The sequence below is a fragment of the Bactrocera oleae genome, chromosome 5 (assembly GCF_042242935.1).
Source record: "Bactrocera oleae isolate idBacOlea1 chromosome 5, idBacOlea1, whole genome shotgun sequence".
Taxonomy (NCBI): domain Eukaryota; kingdom Metazoa; phylum Arthropoda; class Insecta; order Diptera; family Tephritidae; genus Bactrocera; species Bactrocera oleae.
In genome coordinates this window covers 25283130-25307589 of record NC_091539.1, presented here as the reverse complement: position 1 = coordinate 25307589, position 24460 = coordinate 25283130, and the positions used below count along the sequence as shown (strand labels likewise).

Below are 24460 nucleotides of genomic sequence, written 5' to 3'. Positions count from 1 at the left end.
ATTTACTTCACAGAATATAAATGAAGCACCATTAAAGTGATGAAAAAAAACCTGAGCAAAAAGTGCTTCTAAGCTATGCCATCCATCATCGAAAATTAGCTTTTCAAGTCCCCAGCCACAGAAAATGTGGACCTGAGTGCCTAGTGCTGATTTTTTACCGAAAATATTGGAAAAACTCTAAAGTAAATTATTGAAATTTATAGAGAATCTTTTTCTGATAATAGTATTCTCTTGAATACAAACAGGGTTAAATGAGTTCAATTCTTAAATTAGACCCCATATGCGATTTCTCAGGAAAATTAGAGAACGTTTCTCTCTAATAATATTGCTCGTCGGGTCATAACTATCCCTAGGCCCTAAATATCTAATATACCTATAATATAAATCTCAAACTTCCGATTGAATTTATAGCGTATATATCGATCAAAATGTAAGCTCTCATAGCAAAATAATTTATCGCATAATATGGGATTAAGCTGTACCATAACTCTAAAAATGTGTGAAGTTGATCTAAAAATTACCCAAAATTCCCAATTCCAAACCATATACAGCGTCTACCAATAGGGTTGGGTGATTTTGACAGCTCGTGGCGGCCATGTTTGTGTACGGATTTGTGTCAAATTTTGTCAATGTGTTCAGTAAGGTTTGTCATTTCATCATGTCACGTTTCACTTTGGTACAACGCTTGGAAATTGTCCAAGATTATTAGGCAAATTCCCGTTCTCCGGTGGCTACTGTTCATCGAAAAATCTTCTTCTCAGATAAGGCCCATTTCTGACTTAATGGCTTCGTCAACAAAAAAAAAAATTTCGCTATTGGAGTAAGTCAAATCCTTAAAGTTTCGCGTTTGGTGCGGATTGTAATATGGTGGCATCATCGGGCCGTACTTCTTTCGAAATTAGACAGAAAATGCTGTTAAAATCAATAGTGAGCGTTATAACATGATTTTACCCGGAATTTGATGAAATCGACGCGGACGATTTCTATATCCTACAAGTCTACAGTCTAAACATGTACACATTGCATGCAAAGTTTGGTGATTCGGTAATTCGAGAAATGGCCGCCAAGATTATGCGATTATTTTGGGGGTATGTTAAATCAAAGGATTACGCCATGCATAGCGTTAAATTTTATTTAACAATCCAGTGATCGAACTCAGGAGTGAGTTACAAGGTAGACGATTTATTGAGAAATCCGTTACAATTGGTGTCAGAGGTCAAATAGAGAATTCCAAAGATATAATTGTTTTCAAATGGTAACGCTTAAGGATCTGAATATTCCTCAACTAGAGACGGAGCTGGAAAAACGTGGTTTAGCAACAAATTGACTAAAGTTCGAATTACAATCACGGTTACGAGAGGCCATTGAAGCAGAAAACGAATATGTGTTTTAATTCGAATTAGAGGATGAGACTACAGAGATAGAAGAAATGGCAGAGACTCAATGCTCGTCAGAGGTGTCATCACAAATGTAGATACAGCAATCCAAATTATCCTCGTTAGAAACGCGGTTGTCAACGCAGTTCTAAAAGCAGTTCACAGAATCGATGCACGGATATCGAAGACTCACACAGGCAACTGCATCTCTGCTTAGCAGTCGACATTTAAAGCTCATAAAGTAGAAATAGAAGAACACACTTAAGTGTACCAATAACTTGAAAAAATTGTTAGCGCGAAAGAAAAATATTAGTGTGGTTAAATGCTTCAACTGCGGAAATAGCGGTCATATTGCAAGCAACTGTAACCAGTCCAATAATGCAGTTGGAGGTAAACGCTGCCGTAACGTTGCCGTTAGTGGATGTGTAGACGGCAGAAAGCGCATACGAACTGGGGATACGAGCGCATAACATTCGATAATTCTATCCGATCTGGTTAATAAAGATGTGAGACCATTAGCTCATCGACAAAATCATAATTGGAGTAGACCGTCTAGCAAATCAAGGAATCAAAATTGATATGGAAAACAGGATTATGACCTATAAAAATATGGAAGTGCCACTTATGTTCGGTAACGATAATAAGTATTGTACAACGTTAGACGAGTGATAACAACAGAGAGTCAGCAGATTCCACCAAAATCAGAAGCAGATATTTGGCTAAACTGACTTATAGGCAAAACCCTGGCTATGACAAGACAACATAAACGTAAGTAAGACTTTCCTAAGCTTTCAACGAGTGGGTAACAAGATTCGGTGTTCCAATGAAATTACGTTCTTACCCTGAAACCCATTTCGAGTCAGCTTTAATTCAGAGGATGTACCACAAACTGGATCAAGGAAAGTATGAACAACTGCATTTCAGTCGCAGTCCGATGGCATAGTCAAAAGATTGATTCGAACTTTGGAAGAAATTTTAAGAAAGGGGGTAGACAAGAATAAAACATATTAGGGTACCCATATGTCCTTATTCTTGATGGCTTATCGGTCCGCTGTACATGAAACAACGGAGCAGACTCCAGCACGGGTAATTTTTGGTGATGATCTTCGACTGCCGTTTGATTTGAAGTTTGGAATTCACGCCAACAGAGGAAGGAATGCTAAAGAAGTCAACACCATCTTAGAAAACGAGATGAGCGATATACTACACTATGGTGATCCAGCGCAACAAAATAATGCGCGATAAAATGAAAGCAAAATACGACAAGGCAATGAACTCTGAGTGATTTATTGAAGGCAATTGGGTATTGTTATATTATATAACCCATAACGAAAAAAAAGGCTGTCTCCCAAATTACAGTATAATTGGGAAGGACCATACCAGGTTATTAAACGACTCAACGATGTAGTGTATCGCATACAGACCATTGGAAGACCGAGGAATAAAATGAAGGTAGTTCAGCTGGAACGACTTACAGCGTTTGGTACCGCAAATATGTGTAATCGTGACGATCCGACTTAGGTGGAAGGCAGTATGGTGAACACGAATGCCAGAACAAATTTAAATCGACGATAAACTGTTAGAGCCAACTAGATAGCCAAATTCCTAGTTGCAATAATGTTCAAGTAGCAAAGTTTTGTTAACAATCTACTATATCTAGGGCTATCTACTATATATATATATATATATAGGGCTGCCGGATTGTGCGGCAAACACAGTTCTAGTTAGAGTGTTGCCATGTAAAGAGCAATTGAGTTATAAGCAATAGTTGTAACTCGAATAACGAGTAATAAGTGTTAAGTTGTTGAAATTATAAAAAAACGATATGTGTATAGCATTAAAATGGGATTTTTATGTATTTAACAATCCAGTGATCGAACTCAAGAGTGAGTTACAAGGTATACGATTTATTGAGAAATCCGATACAGTATGTATATAGCACAATCGTAAATTCATATTTTTTTATATTTTCTAAAGGCTTTGCATGTACATATGAACGCACAAACTTCAATATAAAGTTTTTAAAGATAAATATATAATTATTAAATTAATAAATACTGGCATAACATTGACATCAAAATTGCCGATGGCAAACCAATGTTTGTTCGACTCCATATTGATGTCACATACATGCATACATAAATTATTTCAATAATTGGTGCAAAAGATTTGTTATTTCATTTTCAATAAATTTCAATTTACCTAAAATTAAAAAATTCACTATCATATCTTTCATTCTCTGGTCCCCTCATCAAAATTGCCTGGTTGAAAATGTTAACAACAAAAATGGATTTATTTTTACAGATACCCTTCTGCTAAAATCAAAACAAAGTTAATATTTTATGGGGAATTCTTTCGTCGCGAGATGAATTCTTGGTTGAAATTTTACAAATGTTCGCATGTTGCATCGTAAACGTTCTTAGTAACAATAATTAAAAAAATGAAGTGCCAAGTTGTAGAAAATTATTTATAAAGAAAAACATTAAGTTCTTGAGAAATGAGTGGTTGTGAACAGAGAAGGCAATCAAAGTAAAAAGTTAATCACGAAAATTTCAAAAAGAATAAGTTGAGTTCAAAACATTAACACAAAGGTACGGAGTTTCTCAATAAATTGTCTATTTTGAACTCTTTTCAATGATCGCTGTTGAATAAAAGTCCTAATTTATTAACTACACACTTATCTTAATAAGTAATTTCAACAACTTAACGCTTTATTACTCATAATCCCGAGCTTACAGCTTCTTACCTAGATCTCATTTGCTCTTTACATGGTGGCTAAATGACCACTCAATCCCCCCTCACCATAAAACACTGTACACCACATCCATTCACATCCACATCCCCACACCTACTTACCATACATTCGTCATCACAACACCATACACCAACACGCACACAAATACAAAATCACCACGATCAAACCACCATGAAGCCATCAACAGATATATAAGGGACTAAAAAAAGGAAACCGCTCCCTTTTTAGCATTCGATTCGCTAACGATTACATCTTTTTCGGTTCGAGCACCCGCCTAAATCTACTTCGTTTTTTTTCATTGTTCAACTGATTTTACGAGCGGTGAGTGAACTTAAAATTAATTTATTAGTTAAATACAAGGAAAAGTAAAATTTGGACAATTTAAATTCAAGACAAACGCAATTGCGACTTTTAAATGTTTGTCTTGTTAATAAAATTATTGAATATATTCGTCAAATAAATATAAATTTACGGAAATTCTTTGCTTTGTATAACAACAATATTAATGAAACTAGAAATTTGCATTCGTATATGGGTTTATTACTGTTTGAGAACTTTAGACAACGTGCTAGGTTCCTTCTATAATACTTGCATTTGAAATATGATACATACGTGTAAGTACGTTATAATATCATTACAGGAAGATTTGAACGAATCTTTTTAGGATATTTTTTGTCTTCATCCGATAATTGTATCAGAAGATATCAAGAGGACCTCTTCAAGCTCGTTTAAAAAAATTGTGGAAAATTGATATTTTTTGGTATTTTTTTATGACATATAGAATATTAACTTTAAGCTTCTTTATTGATCTCTTGTATACTAAATGACATATTACTAACTGGTGATCCAAGTAGATGTTCTTTTTCCAATAGCTTTGTTTTGAGAGATCACGCGTGAGTCGTGTCAAGCTGTGATTTTTGTTCAGTATTGTTTGGCATTTCATTATGGAAAGACTTACGTCTGAACAACGTTTATAAATTGTTCAATTTTAATTCATCTTCTGTAAATTATGTGCTTCGCGCTAGTTAAGGAATGTATTCCTATCTATACATAAATGTATCAAGACATCATTATCTTTAACAAACAACCAGAATGTATCAAAATAACATTAAACAAAATACATCAAAACAACCTTATCTTAGAACAATGAAAATGTATCTAAACAAACAATATGTTATATGTAAAGAAAATATCAACTAGTAATAAGTAAACACACTAGTTAGTATAAATAGCAGAAAGAACTATGTAACAAGTCAGTCTTAAGAATATCAATAAAGTGCACGCATTTCAGCGTGGCAAAAAAATATGTTTTTAAACTCATATCGTGAAAACGATATTAACTTGCGCTCAACTTATGGTCAAGATAATCGTCCTACTTCTTCAGACCCAGTATTCATTATTGGAAAATATTCGACCGAACAGACCACATCCAGCACGCAGTGAAGAAAATATGGCGTCCGTAGCTGAGAGTGTACACGTAGAACGTTGAGAGTCGATTCGGCAACGTTCGCAGCAACTCGGATTGACGTATGGAATGACTTGGCGCATTTTAGAAGAAGATTCCAAGATGATCCGACGTTTTCAAGCCAAAATTTGTTTAGCGATGAGACCTATTTATGGCTCAATGGGTATGTAGACAAGCAAAATTTCCGCATTTGGGACGAAGAGCAACCTGAATAGATTCTAGAGCTGCCATTTCATCCAGGAAAAAACAACGCTTTCGTGTTTTGTGGACCGGTGGCGAGCGTTATCGCGCCATGATAACCGACTATTTGATGCCTGAAATTGAAGTTCGTGATCTTGGCGATATTTGTTTTCAACAAGACGGCGCCATTTCCCAAACATCACATCAGACAATGAATTTAATGCGAGAATACTTCGGTGAGCAGATAATTTCACGTTTTGGGCCGGTCGATTGGCCACAAAGATCGTGTGATACTGTTAGACTTTTGGACCATCTGAGACGTAGCCGTAACCAACATTTGAAAAAGATAATCTTCAAAAATTAAATGCTAAACAATGTTCTTTCGAATGATAATAAACATTCCTCATTAAATATAAATTTTGTGGCTTTTTTCTTTAAAAAAGTAGGGAACCTCAAAATGGAACACTCTTTACATGTGGAAGCAGAGAAGCTCGCGAGCTCAAGACGTGGGCATAAGTGATATAAAGAATCTGATACATTTTAAAGAATGAGATAACATCACTATTACAACCATCAATGACAATTAAGATAAATCATACATAACGAAAACTTGAAGTATCCTTTTCCCAACTACATATTAGTAGCATTCAAGAACTTTCCACATTTTAGATACCCGTTGAAGAGAACTCAGTAGAATTCAGTCTTCATAATAACTGGATAGCACCCACTAAAAAAATACTCGGCAACAAAGGCGAATTGACAAATTATACGAAATCTTAATTAACCGTCTACAACACCTAACAGAGTAATGAGGTCGGTCCGTTTGAAGAAAGGGAGCATATGACATAATTCCATTTTCTCTCTATTCGCTACGCATTACGTCACATATACAAGACAAAATCAAGTAGAATTATAAACAACCAATAGAATATGCATTAACGCATAATGCACTATCCACACCAATTTCTAACTATCCACAAATATGTAAACATAAAACATAACACTATTTGTATCTTTCTACAGTATAAGTCCCAATTCGTATTTATAAAGTTCTTATAGCGTATACAAGTTGGACGCACTACGTCAAAGCTGAAAGTAATATACCTATGATCAGAGAATTATAAGTCATTCAAATCCCGCGATTCAGAGATCAAGGGTAGTTTCTCATTTACTTTAGTTCAATTAATCGTGATTCATGTACACATTGAATCAACAATCAGGGATGTTGTGTATTCCTTTCTGTTTATTAAATCGGTATAAAATAATAAAAGATCAAGTAAGGAAGGGCTATGATCAGTGCAGCCCAACATTTTATACTCATGCAATTTTCAAAGAACAACGCCAGAGGCATATATTCAAGTATTGACAAAATGTATATTAATCAAGAAAATAACAAAGTTAACCGAAGCAAACCCTTTCACAGGTGCATTTCTTATCACAACTATATATATAATCAAATCTGAAAACTTAACCGTCCAACGGTTTGCATTCAATGGAAAGCATTTTGCTAGTCCATGTTTGTATAACAACCTTAGGTCGAGGTTAGGTTAGGTTAGGTTAGAGGGTCGATCCTAAGAAGGATCACACTTGGACAGCTTAAACGCCGGTCCGTTGTGGTACCCAAAACTCCTATGAGCCGGATCAATAGACCCTTACATGTCGACAAAGCGCTTTGTGCCTATGACAAACTTGTTGAGACGGCCAATATCTGTTTCGGCCAGATCTTCTGGTCCGCCAAAAGAGTGATTGCCGAGATGTTTCAATCTCAATCTAGCAAAAGCCGGACAATGGAGGAGAAAGTGCCGGGATGTTTCCACTTCAACCTCCTCTATACAGCTTTGACAAAGTTCGTGATCTTGGCGATATTTGTTTTCAACAAGACGGCGCCATTTCCCACACATCGCATCAGACAATGAATTTAATGCGAGAATACTTCGGTGAGCAGATAATTTCACGTTTTGGGCCGGTCGATTGGCCACAAAGATCGTGTGATACTGTTAGACTTTTGGACCATCTGAGACGTAGCCGTAACCAACATTTGAAAAAGACAATCTTCAAAAATTAAATGCTAAACAATGTTCTTTCGAATGATAATAAACATTCCTCATTAAATATAAATTTTGTGGCTTTTTTCTTTAAAAAAGTAGGGAACCTCAAAATGGAACACTCTTTACATGTGGAAGCAGAGAAGCTCGCGAGCTCAAGACGTGGGCATAAGTGATATAAAGAATCTGATACATTTTAAAGAATAAGATAACATCACTATTACAACCATCAATGACAATTAAGATAAATCATACATAACGAAAACTTGAAGTATCCTTTTCCCAACTACATATTAGTAGCATTCAAGAACTTTCCACATTTTAGATACCCGTTGAAGAGAACTCAGTAGAATTCAGTCTTCATAATAACTGGATAGCACCCACTAAAAAAATACTCGGCAACAAAGGCGAATTGACAAATTATACGAAATCTTAATTAACCGTCTACAACACCTAACAGAGTAATGAGGTCGGTCCGTTTGAAGAAAGGGAGCATATGACATAATTCCATTTTCTCTCTATTCGCTACGCATTACGTCACATATACAAGACAAAATCAAGTAGAATTATAAACAACCAATAGAATATGCATTAACGCATAATGCACTATCCACACCAATTTCTAACTATCCACAAATATGTAAACATAAAACATAACACTATTTGTATCTTTCTACAGTATAAGTCCCAATTCGTATTTATAAAGTTCTTATAGCGTATACAAGTTGGACGCACTACGTCAAAGCTGAAAGTAATATACCTATGATCAGAGAATTATAAGTCATTCAAATCCCGCGATTCAGAGATCAAGGGTAGTTTCTCATTTACTTTAGTTCAATTAATCGTGATTCATGTACACATTGAATCAACAATCAGGGATGTTGTGTATTCCTTTCTGTTTATTAAATCGGTATAAAATAATAAAAGATCAAGTAAGGAAGGGCTATGATCAGTGCAGCCCAACATTTTATACTCATGCAATTTTCAAAGAACAACGCCAGAGGCATATATTCAAGTATTGACAAAATTTATATTAATCAAGAAAATAACAAAGTTAACCGAAGCAAACCCTTTCACAGGTGCATTTCTTATCACAACTATATATATAATCAAATCTGAAAACTTAACCGTCCAACGGTTTGCATTCAATGGAAAGCATTTTGCTAGTCCATGTTTGTATAACAACCTTAGGTCGAGGTTAGGTTAGGTTAGGTTAGAGGGTCGATCCTAAGAAGGATCACACTTGGACAGCTTAAACGCCGGTCCGTTGTGGTACCCAAAACTCCTATGAGCCGGATCAATAGACCCTTACATGTCGACAAAGCGCTTTGTGCCTATGACAAACTTGTTGAGACGGCCAATATCTGTTTCGGCCAGATCTTCTGGTCCGCCAAAAGTGTGATTGCCGAGATGTTTCAATCTCAATCTAGCAAAAGCCGGACAATGGAGGAGAAAGTGCCGGGATGTTTCCACTTCAACCTCCTCTATACAGCTTTGACAACTGCCATCAGGTAGTATTCTAAACCGCACCGCATGAGTTCCCATTGGACAGTGCCCAGTGAGAACTCCTACCATGGCGGCGAGGTGAACTTTGTTCAAGGCGAGAAGATCCCCCGACCTCCTGCGATCCACTCTCGGCCAGAAGGGCAGTCGCGCAGGAGCTGGTCGTCGACCAGCGTCTGCTGAGCGCATGCGAGGTCCATTGGTCCAGAGCCAGAATGCAAGACGTTAGTGGAGAACCAACTCGCTTAGTTTTGTTAAGTTAAGGTATAAAGCCAACCAGCAAATTAATATAAATTTTATATACATATAGGTCACCTCGCCATGTTATTACCAGCAAAAGATGACTTTCATTAAAATAACTCTCAAATTGAGCCCTACGTGGTGTATGTGTTCCGGAAATTTAAAAATCCTTACATTAGTTATATGGGAGCTAGGAGAAGTATTTATCCGATATTAACAATTTTCAGCACAAGACGGATTAATATTACAAAAGTACATCCTCAGAATTTGTTTAAGACAACTTACATATTGACCGATATACAAATGTATATGGTATAAAGTCAACCGGAAGTTTGAAAATCTTTATATTAGGTATAAGTGAGCTATATCTGAATTGAAAATAGGGGACTTTCTGTAAGAGATGGCTTTGTTCTGACATCTTCATTGGTGGTTGATTCATATACTGTAAAGTAAAAAATGAGATTGAATTAAAAATCCTGATACATGGGAAGTAGGCGTGGTTGCAGTCGGAATTCGCCCATTTTCACAGTGTAACATAAGAATATCAAGTTATGCACCAAATGTGTTGTTCGAGTAGTTCCGGAGGTACACGATTTAACCTAAAAGTTCATTATCCGTTTTTTTTTTTCACAGATTCGTGTTAAGGGGTTACATGGGTTTCCCGGCTTCAAAAAAAAAAGTCTTATTTAATTTTACAACGTCTCTACAATATTGACCCGAATTCGCAAGTTGATATCAGTAATAGTTTTGGAGATACAGCTTTGAAAAGTTGCGCGCTCGAGGTCAGCTATATGGTCACATAAAACTTTAACCGCGTTTTTCTCGAAATTGTGTTTTCAAAGTCGGTTGTAAAGATTTCTCGCGAACTACTCAACTGATCTTAATGAAATTTTACACAGGTCTTTAAAATATAATTTACAAGGTCTTGCCGCGGAGGATTTTTTTTGGTTCAATTACAACTATTTAAAAAAAAAGAAATGTCAAATTTAAACTCTTTTTCCTTTATAGTCCTAACTAAAACACATATTTTATTTTTTTCATTTCAGATGATCTTGTCAGGAGTTATGCTGACAACGCGGACGCACCTCTTTTTTTCAAGGGATCACCGGATATGACGTTACAATGGCGGAATTTTAATTTTTTTTTTTGAAAATCTCAAAAATTATTCTTTAATTGTGTATCTTTAAGACAGAAAAAGTTTAAGTTTATTTATTTAATTAATAATTTTTTATATAGAAAAAAAATTATTGAAAATAGGCCTTTTTTTAGGAGACGTAACCCCTTAAGCCTTTCCGTATGCTTCTGGCGTGTATAATTAATCGCAATTTTAAAGTTCTCAACGTTATTAAGAGAGTGGACTTGTTATCATCTAACTGAATGCAACTGAAATATTTCCGACGTTGCATCATATTGGGAAAGACATTACCCACTAGTCGAGGCGCAGTGACAAAGAAAATCGCGCATCACTAATCGTGCTGATACTTTTTGTCATTTAAATATGCAAAAATCGCAGACTCTGATTGGTGAGCTTTCCAATCATTTGTTTTGCTAATTTATTTTAAATATGCATTAATTTCAGTGGTGTTGGGGAAAAAATTTTATTTGAATATGGATAATGGTTGTATTTTCGGTGAAAATTAAAATAAAATTTTAACATTAAACTCTTGGCTTAAATTTATCTTTTTTTCTTTATACACTCCCAAAAACAAAAGAGCTTATGCTGAAAGTAAACTTAGCAGTAAAATTGTTCGTTTCGCATTATTGTTTGACGTTCATACCTAAGATCTAAAAATACTTTACTCAAACGCCTAAATAAACTTAATCGAAGAGGCTAAATTTAATATATTGAGCTGATGTGCAAAACGTCAACCAGAAGGTCGGAATTGATGACATTAGGAATAAGAGACTAAGACCAAGGTCTAGACCAACTCCATACATGTTCACCGCTTAACAATTAAAATATTATGGTTTGTTAGATAACGGAAACTATTATATGTAGTCTAATATAGTTTCACAAATTTTTGGCATTAAACTTATAATATATTCAATATTATTAGCTCAGTTATTTCCTAAGTTTTCTTACATATTGACCAATATATACGGTATAAAGATAATCGGAGGTTTCGAAACCTTATATTATGTATATTTGAGATAGGGGTAGTATTGACCTTATTACATTTTTTTTTTTTGGAATACTACATATTATTCAGAGGTGTTTTGAAAACCAAGTCAGATTTGGTTAGTTGTGAGCATTGCAAACAAAAAAAAATTTCCACAGAATCGGATTGGATTTTCGAAATTTAAAATGCTAAATAAAGTATATTCAAGTTTACAATGAGTTCCGCAATTTTGGATTTATTTTATTGGAGGAAGAAAGCAACGAAAAGATTAAAAAAACATTTTGAGAGATCACAGCATTATTGACATAGAGACATACTATTATCAGAAAATGATTCTCTTCTAATTTCAATTATATATCTCTCATATTGACCTGATATTTTCAATAAGTCAGCCATATACTCTGGGGTTCGCATTTCCGGTATTAGGGGCTTGAATAGTTAATGTCCAACTTTAGATAATTATTAGACCTGAGATGGCATACCTTAAAGGCACTATTCGTATAAAGTTATATCCCGATATATAAATTGGTGCTAGATTTTTATACTGAAAATTAAAAAATAGGATGGAATTTAAAGTTGTGTCCGATTTCACACTGTAACATGGGAATGTCAAAATAATCCTATGTACCAAATTTGTTTGAAATGTGATTTCACCTAAAAGTGGGAGGTGCCACGCCCATCGGCCAATTTTGACTCCTGCTCCTCTTGTGCTATTCTAAATGTAAAATTTAAGGTCTGACGCATGTAAGTACTGATTTATGGGGAGTGGGCGAAGTAATCATTCAATAGCACCTATTTTCAGGCAAGAGGTGTCATAATAATTTGTCCTGTGCCAATTTTGGTGATATAGCTTGACTGGTTTGGCATATACATTCATATATGCATTAAACTTATTAGGAGGCGGGGACCCTCGTTATTGCGATTCGTTGTATCAACTTAAAGTTTTGTATCTTCATTTGTGGCTTAGTTATGGCAATTTATAGGTTTTCCATTAATGGCGTTTTGTGGGCGTGGCAGTGTTCCGATTACGTCCATCTACGAAATCGTCCGTCCGTCTACGCAAGCGGTAACTTGAGTAAAAAGTGAGACATCGACATGAAACTTTGTACACGTGTTCCTTAATCGAAAACCTATAAATTGCCTTAATAAGTACATCATATCCACGTCGATTAGTTTTGGGTATTACAAGCTGAGCGTATAATAATATTTTTATCATAATTTTTATATATATGAGCATATGAAACTAAATCAATCTTATTAATAAAAGAAGAACTGTATATGACTTACGAGCAATATAAATGAAGTTGACCAGATAAAAAACAGTTGTAGTAGTATATATTTTCGTTTATATATTTGTACGTATAGAGAATGAAAGGCGATCAGTATGTATCTGTAAAGTAATAATATATAAAAAATTTTATACCAATTTCCATATAAAAAAATTCACGTGACTACACTGAATTATTTTTTACAATATATTTTAGTATGAATATCAAAACTTTCATGTCAAGTGGATTTATATATTGTATCCTAAAAATAAATTTAAAACGTTTCCAAAATATTTTGCTACAAAGGAAGTAAAAGTAGTAAAATTTAATCAGAAACATCAGTATCTTTCACTTAAACGGCGAAAATATACATTTTGGAACTTTTTATACTCTCGCAAAGTCAAATGGTATACTTGTTTGAGATTTCTTTTTGGATTGACCTATATTTTTGGTAGAAGGTCAAATATAGGCACTGGGGTCCACAAATTAAGTACCTAGGGCCTTGAACAGTTTTGGTTCGATTTAGACAATTTTTGATCACAAGGTGGCATACTTTAAACGTATTATTCACGCAAAGTTTTACCCCGATATAATCATTGTTGATTGATTTACATACTGAAAACATCAGATGGAATTTAAAATGCTGTTATATGGATTACGCCCATCTGCAATACCAACCGTCTTACGGTACCAAGAAACATGTGTAACAGGTTTCATAAAGATATCTAAAATTTTACTCAAGTTACAGCTTGCGCAGACGGAGGGACAGACGGACGGACGAACAGACAGTCACCCGGCTTTCAACTCGTCTCATCATCCTGATCATTTATATATATATAACCCTATATCAAACTCGATTAGTTTCAGGTGATACAAACAACCGTTAGGTGAACAAAACTTTTATACTCTGTAGCAACAAGTTGCTAGAGTATAAAAATGTGTATATAAAATGAAATTTTTAATGTTACACTTAACTTATGTCATTTATTGAGTCAATAATATTACCTATTTAATGTAATTCCCACCATGCTCAAAAGAGATACGGCCACATTTCCATAAAATATCACTGGAAATATTTTGCAAAGAGGATCTCCGAAAGTCCATTTCTGAAATAAGAAAAAAAAAGTAAAAGAAATTAATACAACTTAAAAACAAGTAAGGCAGAGCTAAGTTCGGATGTAACCGGACATTTTATACTCGTTTACGATTCCTTTGTAGATTGACTGATATTTTCGGTAGAAGGTCAACTATAGGCACTGGGGTCCACATATTTAGTACTTAGGGGCTTGAACCGTTTTGTTTCGATTTAGACAATTTTTGGTCACAAGGTGGCATACTTTAAACGTATTATTCACGCAAATTTTTACCCCGATATAATCATTGTTGCTTGATATGCATAGTGGAAAGTGAAAGAATCAGATGGAATTGAAAGTGGTGTTATATGGGAAATAGGCGTGATTGTAGTCCGATTTCGCACTATGACATAGAAATATGAAAAGAACGTTATGCACCGAATTTGGTTGAAATCGGTTTAGCAGATCTCAAGATATGTGTTTTCACCTAAAAGTGGGCGGTGCCACGCCCACTGTCTAATTTTGAACGCAGTTACTATAAAGTCATCTCATACCATCCCAGAGATAAAATTTAATGTCTCTGGCGTGTTTAGTGCTTGATTTATCGCGTTTTTAGTAGTTTTTAACAGTACCGTTGTATGGAGAGTGGGCGGAGTTGCCACCCGATTTCAACTATTTTCACACTGTAGGTAGAGGTTCTAAAACATTTGCTTCCAGTGAATTTTATTATTACAGCATTAGCGGCTTAGGAGATATGCACTTTAAACCTATTAGGGGCGGGACCACGCCCACTTAAAAATAAAATGTAACTGCAGATGCCCCTCCCTAATGTGATCCTGTTAACCAAATAACAGTCTTGTATCTTATTGCGGAGCTTAGTTATTGCAATTTATTTGTTTTTGATTAATGGCGTTTTGTGGGCGTGGCAGTTGTCCGATTACGCCCATCTACAATACAATAATAAAGATATCTCAATATTTACTCAAGTTACAGCTTGCACGGACGGGCGGACAGACAGTCACCCGGATTGCAACTCGTCTCTTCATCCTGATCATTTATATATATATAACCCTATATCTAACTCGATTAGTTTTAGGTGATACAAACAACCGTTAGGTGAACAAAACTATTATACTGTGTAGCAACAGGTTGCGAGAGTATAATTAAGAAAATTATACACATGTACTGTATGCATCTGTATCTAATAATTCAAATCAGTATATTAGAAGTTTTAACAAAAACGTCCTAATTATATGCTTAAAATACGAGTACTTGTAAAGCATATTTTAGCTTATAAGATTTCAGCACATTTTAAACACGCTCTTCTACTCTGATTCGAGCTTAAGCATACTTACAAATAAAATTATTGTTACTTACTTCTTCATAAAACCTCACAGCAGTCAATGGCAAGCTGAATAAGCAAAATAAAAGGTCAGACATACTGAGCGACAAAATAAATGCTGTAGTGGCGTGCACTCTTATTTTGGGACATTTTAATAATGCAATGATGGTAATCAAGTTGCCTGCAAAACAAAAAGACAGGAGTAACATAAAGTTATATTATATGTACATATGTATGTACCTATATACTTGTATGTATGTATAAATATATTACAATATTTGCAAACCTACCGTACACCTACATACATACATATGCTTTTATGCATACATAAATATATTTCTTTTTAAATATAAATAAATATTTTCTACAGTATAATATACCTTTTATACAAATAAAATTAATTTGACCTCCATATATGGTGCAAAACAAAACAAATTCGAACTAGATAATCCATTGAATTATGAATTTAGTTTTAAAGTTTTTCCAACTTTTTTTTTTTGGAAATTTATTAAAAAACAAATTATTGGTTTGAATAAAACTGGTCATCGAAAGAATTTACGTAATTGTTTGATGATAATCCAAAAAAAAAAACATACGGCAAAATTGTATCAGTTCAGCTCCAGACTATCCGATGCGTTTTTGTTACTTAAAATATTTTTAAATTATTGAAATAAATTAAAAGGTCTGGAACAAGACATTCGTGGAAGGTGGGGTAATCGTATGCAGCTTTATAAAATAACACAAACCTTTTAATACTGAAATTTCTCAACTCAAAGGAAGAAATTTAATATATTGGCTATATGAGGAGAGCGAAATACTTATATTAGTTATAAGGAGCTAGACCAAAGTCTAGATCGATTTCATTCATACCTATTTAACGCTAACCCATATGGTGGTCAAGAAAACATTTCCATATAAATTCATTCAAATTCATTCCGGTGTTCGTCACCTTTTCGGCCGAGTTCGCCAAGTGATGTCTACAATTTCGACTGTTTGTTGCTCCTGAAAAACTCCTTGTTATTGCGTCAAACACTGTTGGGAAGTGGTTTAATGGTTGCGCTTCTTGATCAGAATGAGCAAAAGCTGACTTTTGTATTTCGCTACATTATTTTAATTTTTATACAATCCACGCACGATGCCAAAATAAAATTACGATTTCGATTCGGCTAAAATTTTGGCAATGGCAGGAAAAATTACGAAAAATCATTATTTTTCGTTGGGTCATCGAAAAGTCCAACAAGATAGTTAAAATACGCCATAAGATTAACGATTTGAACAAATGTAAAAGCTTTACGCGCGATACAACTATAAATATTAGTTTAAGCATAGTAATACATCCATATTAAATATGAAGCGAAGTAAACACAAAGTTTTTTAAGAACAAAAAATTTTTTGGATCAATTTTGATAAAAGGTTCAATTGCAAACGTTTGTAAATAAAGAAAATATAAAGCATACATATTTTTTAGTGATATTCATACTTCTCAAATACACAAAGTAGCCAAGCAATCGCTGAAAAGCGACCAGCTTTACCCAATAGAAGAGGAACTGTATTCCATCAAAACAACGCCAAGCCACATTCGTCGATAGTGCCTTGTAAGAAGAGAGCTGTAACATAGTGATGTTAAAATAATTTTACGGACCAAATCTGGTTAAAATTGGTACAATAGTTTCTGAGCTATGAGGCTTCGGCTGAAGGTTTGCAGTGTAATGCTCGTTATCCATTTTTATACTCTCGCAACCTGCTGCTACAGAGTATAATAGTTTTGTTCACCTAACGGTTACCAAAACCTAATCGAGTTAGATATAGGGTTATGTATATATAAATGATCAGGATGAAGAGGCGAGCTGAATTCTGGGTGACTGTCTGTCCGCCCGTCTGTCTGTCCGTCTGTGCACGCTGTAACTATAATAAAAATTTAGATATCTTTAAGAAACTTGGTACACATGTTTCTTGGTACCGTAAGACGGTTGGTAATCGGACCACTGTCACGCCCACAAAACGCCATTAATCAAAAACAAATAAATTGCCATAACTAAGCTCCACAATTAAATACAAGACTGTTATTTGGTATACAGAATCACATTAGAGAGGGGCCTCTGCAGTGAAATTTTTTTTGAAAAAAGAGGCGTGATCCCGCCCCTAATATGTTTCATGTGCATATCTCCGACGGACGGAAGGACAGACAGTAACCCGGATTTCAACTCGTCTCTTGTGAAAGACGAAAGACTTATAAATGGAATATAGTGCTCAAAGGTAAATATGTTGACGGTGAGTCCACCTTGTTTTAAAAATTTGTTGATAAGTGGTACAAGCGCCTTTCAGAAGGTCCAGAAGGTGTTGATGACGATGAATATTCTGAAGGTGCGACCACGTGAACAAGCGAAGAAAACATCGAAACAGTGGAAAAAATTTTTCTTGAAAATCGTCGTATCACTATTAGGGAAGTTGCAGCAGATGTAGGCGTATCGATCGGCTCATGACATTCAATTTTCTCGAATGTTTTGGGCATGAAACATGTGGCAGCGAAATTTGTTCCGAAATGTCGCATTAGTATCGCTCAGGAGTTGTTGAATGACGTCAACCACGAACCGGGCTTGCTCAAACGGCTTTATTTGGCTCCCTGCGACATTTTCCTATTTGGAAACTGAAAAAACCAATGAAAGGAAAGCGTTTTGCCACAATTGATTAGATCAAGTCAGAATCGAAGAAAGAGCTGATGGTCATACCGAAAAGCGCATTTCAGAAGTGCTTCGAGGATTGGAAAACCGTTGGCACAAGTGCACTATATCCGAGAATATAACTTTGTAGAGGTCAATATAGATATTGATGAATAAATAAGTACTTTTCAAATATATTTAAAATTCACCTTTTCCTTTGAACACACCTCGTATGTGATAAATAAAAATGTAAAAGAAATAGAGAAAACCAATATGTTTATTCTCAACGTTATTATGAATTCATATTTATTTTACAAATAATGACATACGTGTATCAATGCAACATTATACGTGGTTACCAGTACCCCAAAAAACTATTAGAACCGACTCTTTATAGTTATTATAATATAATTCTTAATAGTTATTATGTTTTTATACTCTCGCAACCTGTTGCTACAGAGTATAATAGTTTTGTTCACCTAACGGTTAATTGTATCACCTAAAACTAATCGAGTTAGATATAGGGTTATGTATATATAAATGATCAGGATGAAGAGACGAGTGCAATGTTTTTAGAACCTCTAGCTACAGTATGAAAATAATTGAAATCGGGTGGCAACTCCGGCCACCCCCAAATATCGGTACTGTTAAAAACTACTAAAAGCGCGATAAACCAAGCACTAAACACGCCAGAGACATTAAATTTTATCTCTGGGATGGTATGAGATGGCTTTATAGTAACCGCGTTCAAAATTAGACAGTGGGCGTGGCACCGCCCACTTTTAGCTGAAAACCCATATCGTGGGATCTGCTAAACCGATTTCAACCAAATTCGGTGCATAACGTTCTTTTCATATTTCTATGTCATAGTGCAAAATCGGACTACAACCACGCCTATTTCGCATATAACACCAGTTTCAATTCCATCTGATTCTTTCACTTTCCACTATGCATATCAAGCAACAATGATTATATCGGGGTAAAACTTTGCGTGAATAATACGTTTAAAGTATGCCACCTTGTGACCAAAAATTGTCTAAATCGAACCAAAACGGTTCAAGCCCCTAAGTACTAAATATGTGGACCCCAGTGCCTATAGTTGACCTTCTACCGAAAATATCAGTCAATCCACAAAGAAATCTCAAACGAGTATACCATTTGACTTTGCGAGAGTATAAAATGTTCGGTTACATCCGAACTTAGCCCTTCCTTACTTGTTTTAATATAGTTAATTCAAAAGCATAGATCATATATGAGCAAGTAAGGAAGAACTAAGTTCGGGTGTAACCGAACATTTCATACTCTTGCAACTTGTCACGATCAAAACCAGGGAAATACATTGAGGTGCATAAGATTTGTTAGAACAATGAAAGCCAATATAAGTATTGTATATACAATAGTAGTTTGGGTAATTTGTGAACCAATTTCACATATTAAACCATAGTATATTCAATAGTATACGTTCAGTCAATCAGGGGTGTTGTGGAATTCAAGACAGATTTGCTTAGTTGTCAGAATGGCAAACCAATTCTGATTTTGAATATGCAAAACCAATATTCGAATCAGCTGTCTACTAATGTGACAAAATTTTCAAATGAATAATATAGGAAGCGTTTTATAAATTTGAAATGCTGAATGAAGTCTACTAAAGTTTACAATGAGTTCCGCTATTTTAGCTTTTATTTTATTTGAAGAAAAAAAGCAACGAAAAAAATAAAATAAATATATTAAAAGAGCACAGTAATCCACTTGATGCACCAGGGGAGTCGCATGTGAAATTTGGCTTGCATTTACTTGTATGTTTGTACACACGCTTACTTTACAGATTTATATCACATTATCGACTGAATAAAGACGCATTTGGGTGTTAAATTATGTTTGCTACGTTTTGTAAATTCTCTTCAAATATCTTGATTTTTCCATAAACTCGATAATTTAGACATTTTTTGTTTTATTCTTATGTTTTCTCCTATAGAAATAACGATTAATTAAATCGTAACAATAATATAAATTATTTTCTTAACTTACATTTCAAATCTGTCAGCAAAAATCCTCTTGCTTTGTTTCTGATAACAAAACCGATAAAATTGGTTTCTGTGACACCCAAAACCGATACAATTTCTGTTTCGAACGTCAAACCAATAATATCTGAATTCATGACACCTACTACATTTTTTTATCGGTTTCAATTCTGATTCCGACAACTATCAGATTCTACAACACCCTGAATTTTTCTAAGGTATCTTACCAATATATGCGATATAAAGTCAATCGATAGTTCAAAAATCTTTCTATTACGTGGCATTCATTCAAGGAATCATTGACTCGATACAACCCATTTTTGACATATGTATAGACATATTATTATCAGAAAAGATTGACTGATATTTTCAATAAAATTTTAGCTGTAGGAACTGGGGTCCACATATTTGGTATATACAGGCTTGAATAGCTTTAGTCCGATTTAGACAATGTTTGGTAATAGGGTGACGCATCCCAAAGCCACTATTCGTGATAAGTTTTATTCCGATAGATGTTTGATTTGCATGCTGGAAAGTGAAAAAATCACGTGGAATTTAATATTGTGTTATATGTGAAGTAGGCGTTTTTTGTTTTTTTTTTGGTCGATATCGGTCCAGTAGGTCCCAAGATATGGGTTTTCACCTAAATATGGGGGGTAGCACGCCCATTGTCCAATTTTGACACCGGCTTTTTTTAAGAACCTCTTGCATCATCCTACCTGTAAAATGATTTGTCTCTGGTGTATTTATTTATTGATTGATCGCACTTTAAGTAGTTTTTAACAGAACCGTTATATGGGGAGTGGGCGGGATGATCACTCGATTTCATCTATTTTTACAGTGTCGGTAGAGGTGTTTAAGGGATTTGTCTTGAGCGAATTTAGTTTTTGTTGCTACTGTGATCTCCTGTGCTAAATGCGAACTCATCCTTACGTTTTTGCCAAGGAACACGTGTCCCAAGTTACATCATGATATCTAAATTCTTGTTACTGTTTGCACATACAAACGGATGGACGGACAGACAGGCATCCGTATTTCAACTCGTATCATCATCGTGATCATTTACATTTATATCACTCCATATCTATGTCGATTAGTTTTAGGTGATACAAACAACCGTTAGGTGAACAAAACTATTACACTCCGTAGCAACATGTTGCAAGAGTATAAAAATTAGGTGAATCGTTTTGTTTCTAATAGTGTATTCTAAAGTAAATGTATAAACATTTTTTGTCGTTGTGATGTTTTTGATGCAACTGTTATTTTTCAAATGCTTGACTCGACTACCTATATATCCTGTCTACCAAATTTCTGTCACTGCAACTGTTGTCGTTGTTCACATTTGTTTATTTTAATAAAATATTGTTTTTCGTTTTGAAATTTGTTAATTTTTGAAGTTTTGGATAAAAATAAGGGTTAAATCAATGACAATATACATATTAAATAAGCGCAACGAAGTATTAAATGGCATACACTAATTTTAACTTTATTGAATACACTTTGTAATCTATCTATATCAAGAGTTTACCGACATCTAGCTATCCTGTTCTCGCATGTGCAAAATCAAATAGCTGATAAAGTGGTGAACTTCTGTATCAACTACACAGAAAATATTCAAGTATTTGCCAGATATCTTGATAACAAAGATTTTTTTGTATGAAATTTTGATTTTGTTTTAATATCTTCGCTTTAAGATTTTGATGATATTTTGTATAACAAAATATTCATTTTGAAGATAAATCTTCACTTCTGGCAACACTAATCCCTACCAGAGATCTGCAACGAGTATGATTAAGTCAAGCACTGGTGCCGAAAATACGACAAAATCAATTCGGCTGATCATACCCAACTAACTGATGCAACACGAGCAGTCTATTCTTCGGCAATCAGGATCGAGTAAGCAGTATGACCAACTTTGTTCAAATCAAATCATATCAGCACATTGCTTTGCGACCATAGATTGAATTGAACAAATGTATGCCTGAGGGTAAGCCACGAGTACAAGCAAATCTACCTTGGGTATCCGCGCATGTTGGAAGGTTTCGATGCGTAAAAACATCTGAAATGGTATATAAGTTAATTTTAAGGAACTTGTTTTTCCTTTATTGTGACTAAACAATTGTTTCTTAAATTTACGCTAAACTAGCTGTGGGTCAACGGCAGCGTCCTCGGAATTATTGGCAGAACCTGCAGTTTATGCGGCTGTTTGTTTATACTCAGCAGAAATATCGGTCGATTCCGTGAGTTTGGCGAACGTTTATTTTAACCAATTTTGTTATGTTGTTGAACTTTAATAACACGTTGCAATTAATTCTGATACATTGTTGCAATGAATATTGCCATGTTAAGATAAATTTTATAATTTTTGTGTTAACTTTTCCTCCGCAAATTCTTAATTGTGCTCAAGTAGGCATTAAAAATATGGTGTTGTTGTGGTGGAACGGATCGAGGAACATTGTTTGTTTTATAAATGATTTGTGTCAGCTCTTTTTCAGATTGTATTACAACTATTGTTATAATAAGGGCCAATAGGAAGATTAAATTCCTTTCAGATATCGGGTTACATTGCTTTGTATTAAACTGCTGATTTATCTATTGTCAATCCATTCGATATCCGGGATATGGTCTGCATTTCTGAAATCACTTACCCTCAACTAATATTTCATTTGCTTCTATGTGAACTACTAGTTAATTTTTTACAACTGGTTTTATTAATAGATTTTAATAGGTGGTTGATTCTAATTATGGAAACAGTGAATTATAAAAAGTTAGTTATTATGCACGATATTTTTATTTTTTATTTTTTGTTTCTTTTTATTTTATTTCTTCCTGTTATTGGGCGTTTCAGCTCTAGTCACCTTCAGATTATTATTTAGACTTTTTTGATGTTACTTTTGTGAACAACTCTCTCCTTTCCTGTAATAATGGTTGTGTGATTGTTTTCTTTTACAATTTCGTTTTTATATAGTGGTGAAAGCTTAGATTCTAATCTACTACTTTGCTTAATGAGTGTTGTGTGCCCTGGTGTGAAATTTTAATTTATTTGCGGTCCTTGTCATGGTTTTTGAGGTCAGTTGCCTGTTCCTGTTTTAGTTTTTCTATGTTATTCTGCTTGCTCACCACCGTGCTTCACAGTATGCATTTTTCGCCATAAAATCTTACGCCCATTGATTTCAAAACTTTCTGCTAAAATTCCGAGGCTTGTTTAAGTGCGCTTTCGCGAAAGCATTATGAATTTGTCTATTTACTGACCATATGAATGACTTCCTGTGTGCGACTTGACCATTAAACCCTTCTTTTTTTAATTTTTCGAATCGTGTCAGTGCAGAGGGATTTCTTAACAATTTGATCGATTTTGGATGCAGTAAATCGAAGGTTTCACACTTTGCAAAACGTTACGAGTTTCACGCTGTGCTAGTATTTTTGGCCGACTTGGACGCGCCGAGATACAAAAACGCCGCATTGTTTGTAATTTTTTTATAACTTTTTGTTTGAAAGAATGTGTTCTTCCAACAATTCGACCGATTTCAGGGTATGTTTTTCCTTCTTTTACAAATTCATCCATTATATCCCTTTCAGAGGGGCATAATTCTTTAATTTAGGCGAGATTCGATATTCCAAATTTTATAACAAACTGAATGGAACAAAAATCTTTTAAAATTGCTACTTTTACCAAAACAAGTAAACCTATAACTTTCCGGCACTTTTACATTTGGTTACTACGTAGGGAATTCCGATTTTCTGTATTTTCACTGTCATTATTAAGTAATATATGTACATATTAGAGAATAGTTCTGCAAAATTCAGCTTTTTAATTAAAGGCAGGCGGTCGGAAAGTAAAATAAATTAATAATCGGTTGTATGAGAGATATTCGATATAGTTGATCGATCTGGCAAATAATCATTATAATCTCAAAATGCACCTATGTATTAAATTTCATTTGGATATCTCAATAATGTACGTATAATCCCAAAAAAAACTTCAGTTAAAAAATGGCAGGCTCTAAACCGGTTTTAGATTCATATTCTTTTAGGCAAATATGTTCAAAATGATCCGCAGAATATTTCCCGCATAGGCGATTTTTGGTTTCTTGGCTCCCTGTAAGCACGCTCTAAGGAAAGATATGCATTTAAATTTTTTAGTTTGACTTTTTATTTTGTGTTATTAAAAAAATTAAACATTGAGGGAATCGAAATTATTGCATTCATAACAGTAGTTTCGATACCCTCAATGTTTAATTTTTTTAAGTTTAGTGTTTTTAGTGTTTAATATGAAATTTATGGAACAAGAAAAATGTGTATTTTATAGTTTCTTTTTAATTTTAATTGTATGTTATTGAAATATTTAAACTTTTTATAAATATGAGTTAAGTTCATTTAGCTTTAGATATAAGTTAACGCAAAAAATATAA

At 34.4% G+C, this 24460-nt stretch overlaps 1 protein-coding gene across 8 annotated transcripts in view; it reads right to left on the bottom strand.

The window, feature by feature from the left end:
* The window catches only part of Tre1 (Trapped in endoderm 1), a 92557-nt gene that overhangs the window by 22530 nt on the left and 45567 nt on the right, over positions 1–24460 (bottom strand). For all 8 annotated transcript variants that reach the window (XM_036370872.2, XM_070109963.1, XM_036370877.2 and 5 more), the window contains 3 exons: positions 15403–15548; positions 13958–14058; positions 12972–13074 (listed from right to left, as the gene is read on the bottom strand). In XM_036370872.2, coding sequence (XP_036226765.2) covers positions 12972–13074; positions 13958–14058; positions 15403–15548 — 350 coding nt within the window. The remainder of the gene's footprint in view (positions 1–12971; positions 13075–13957; positions 14059–15402; positions 15549–24460) is intronic.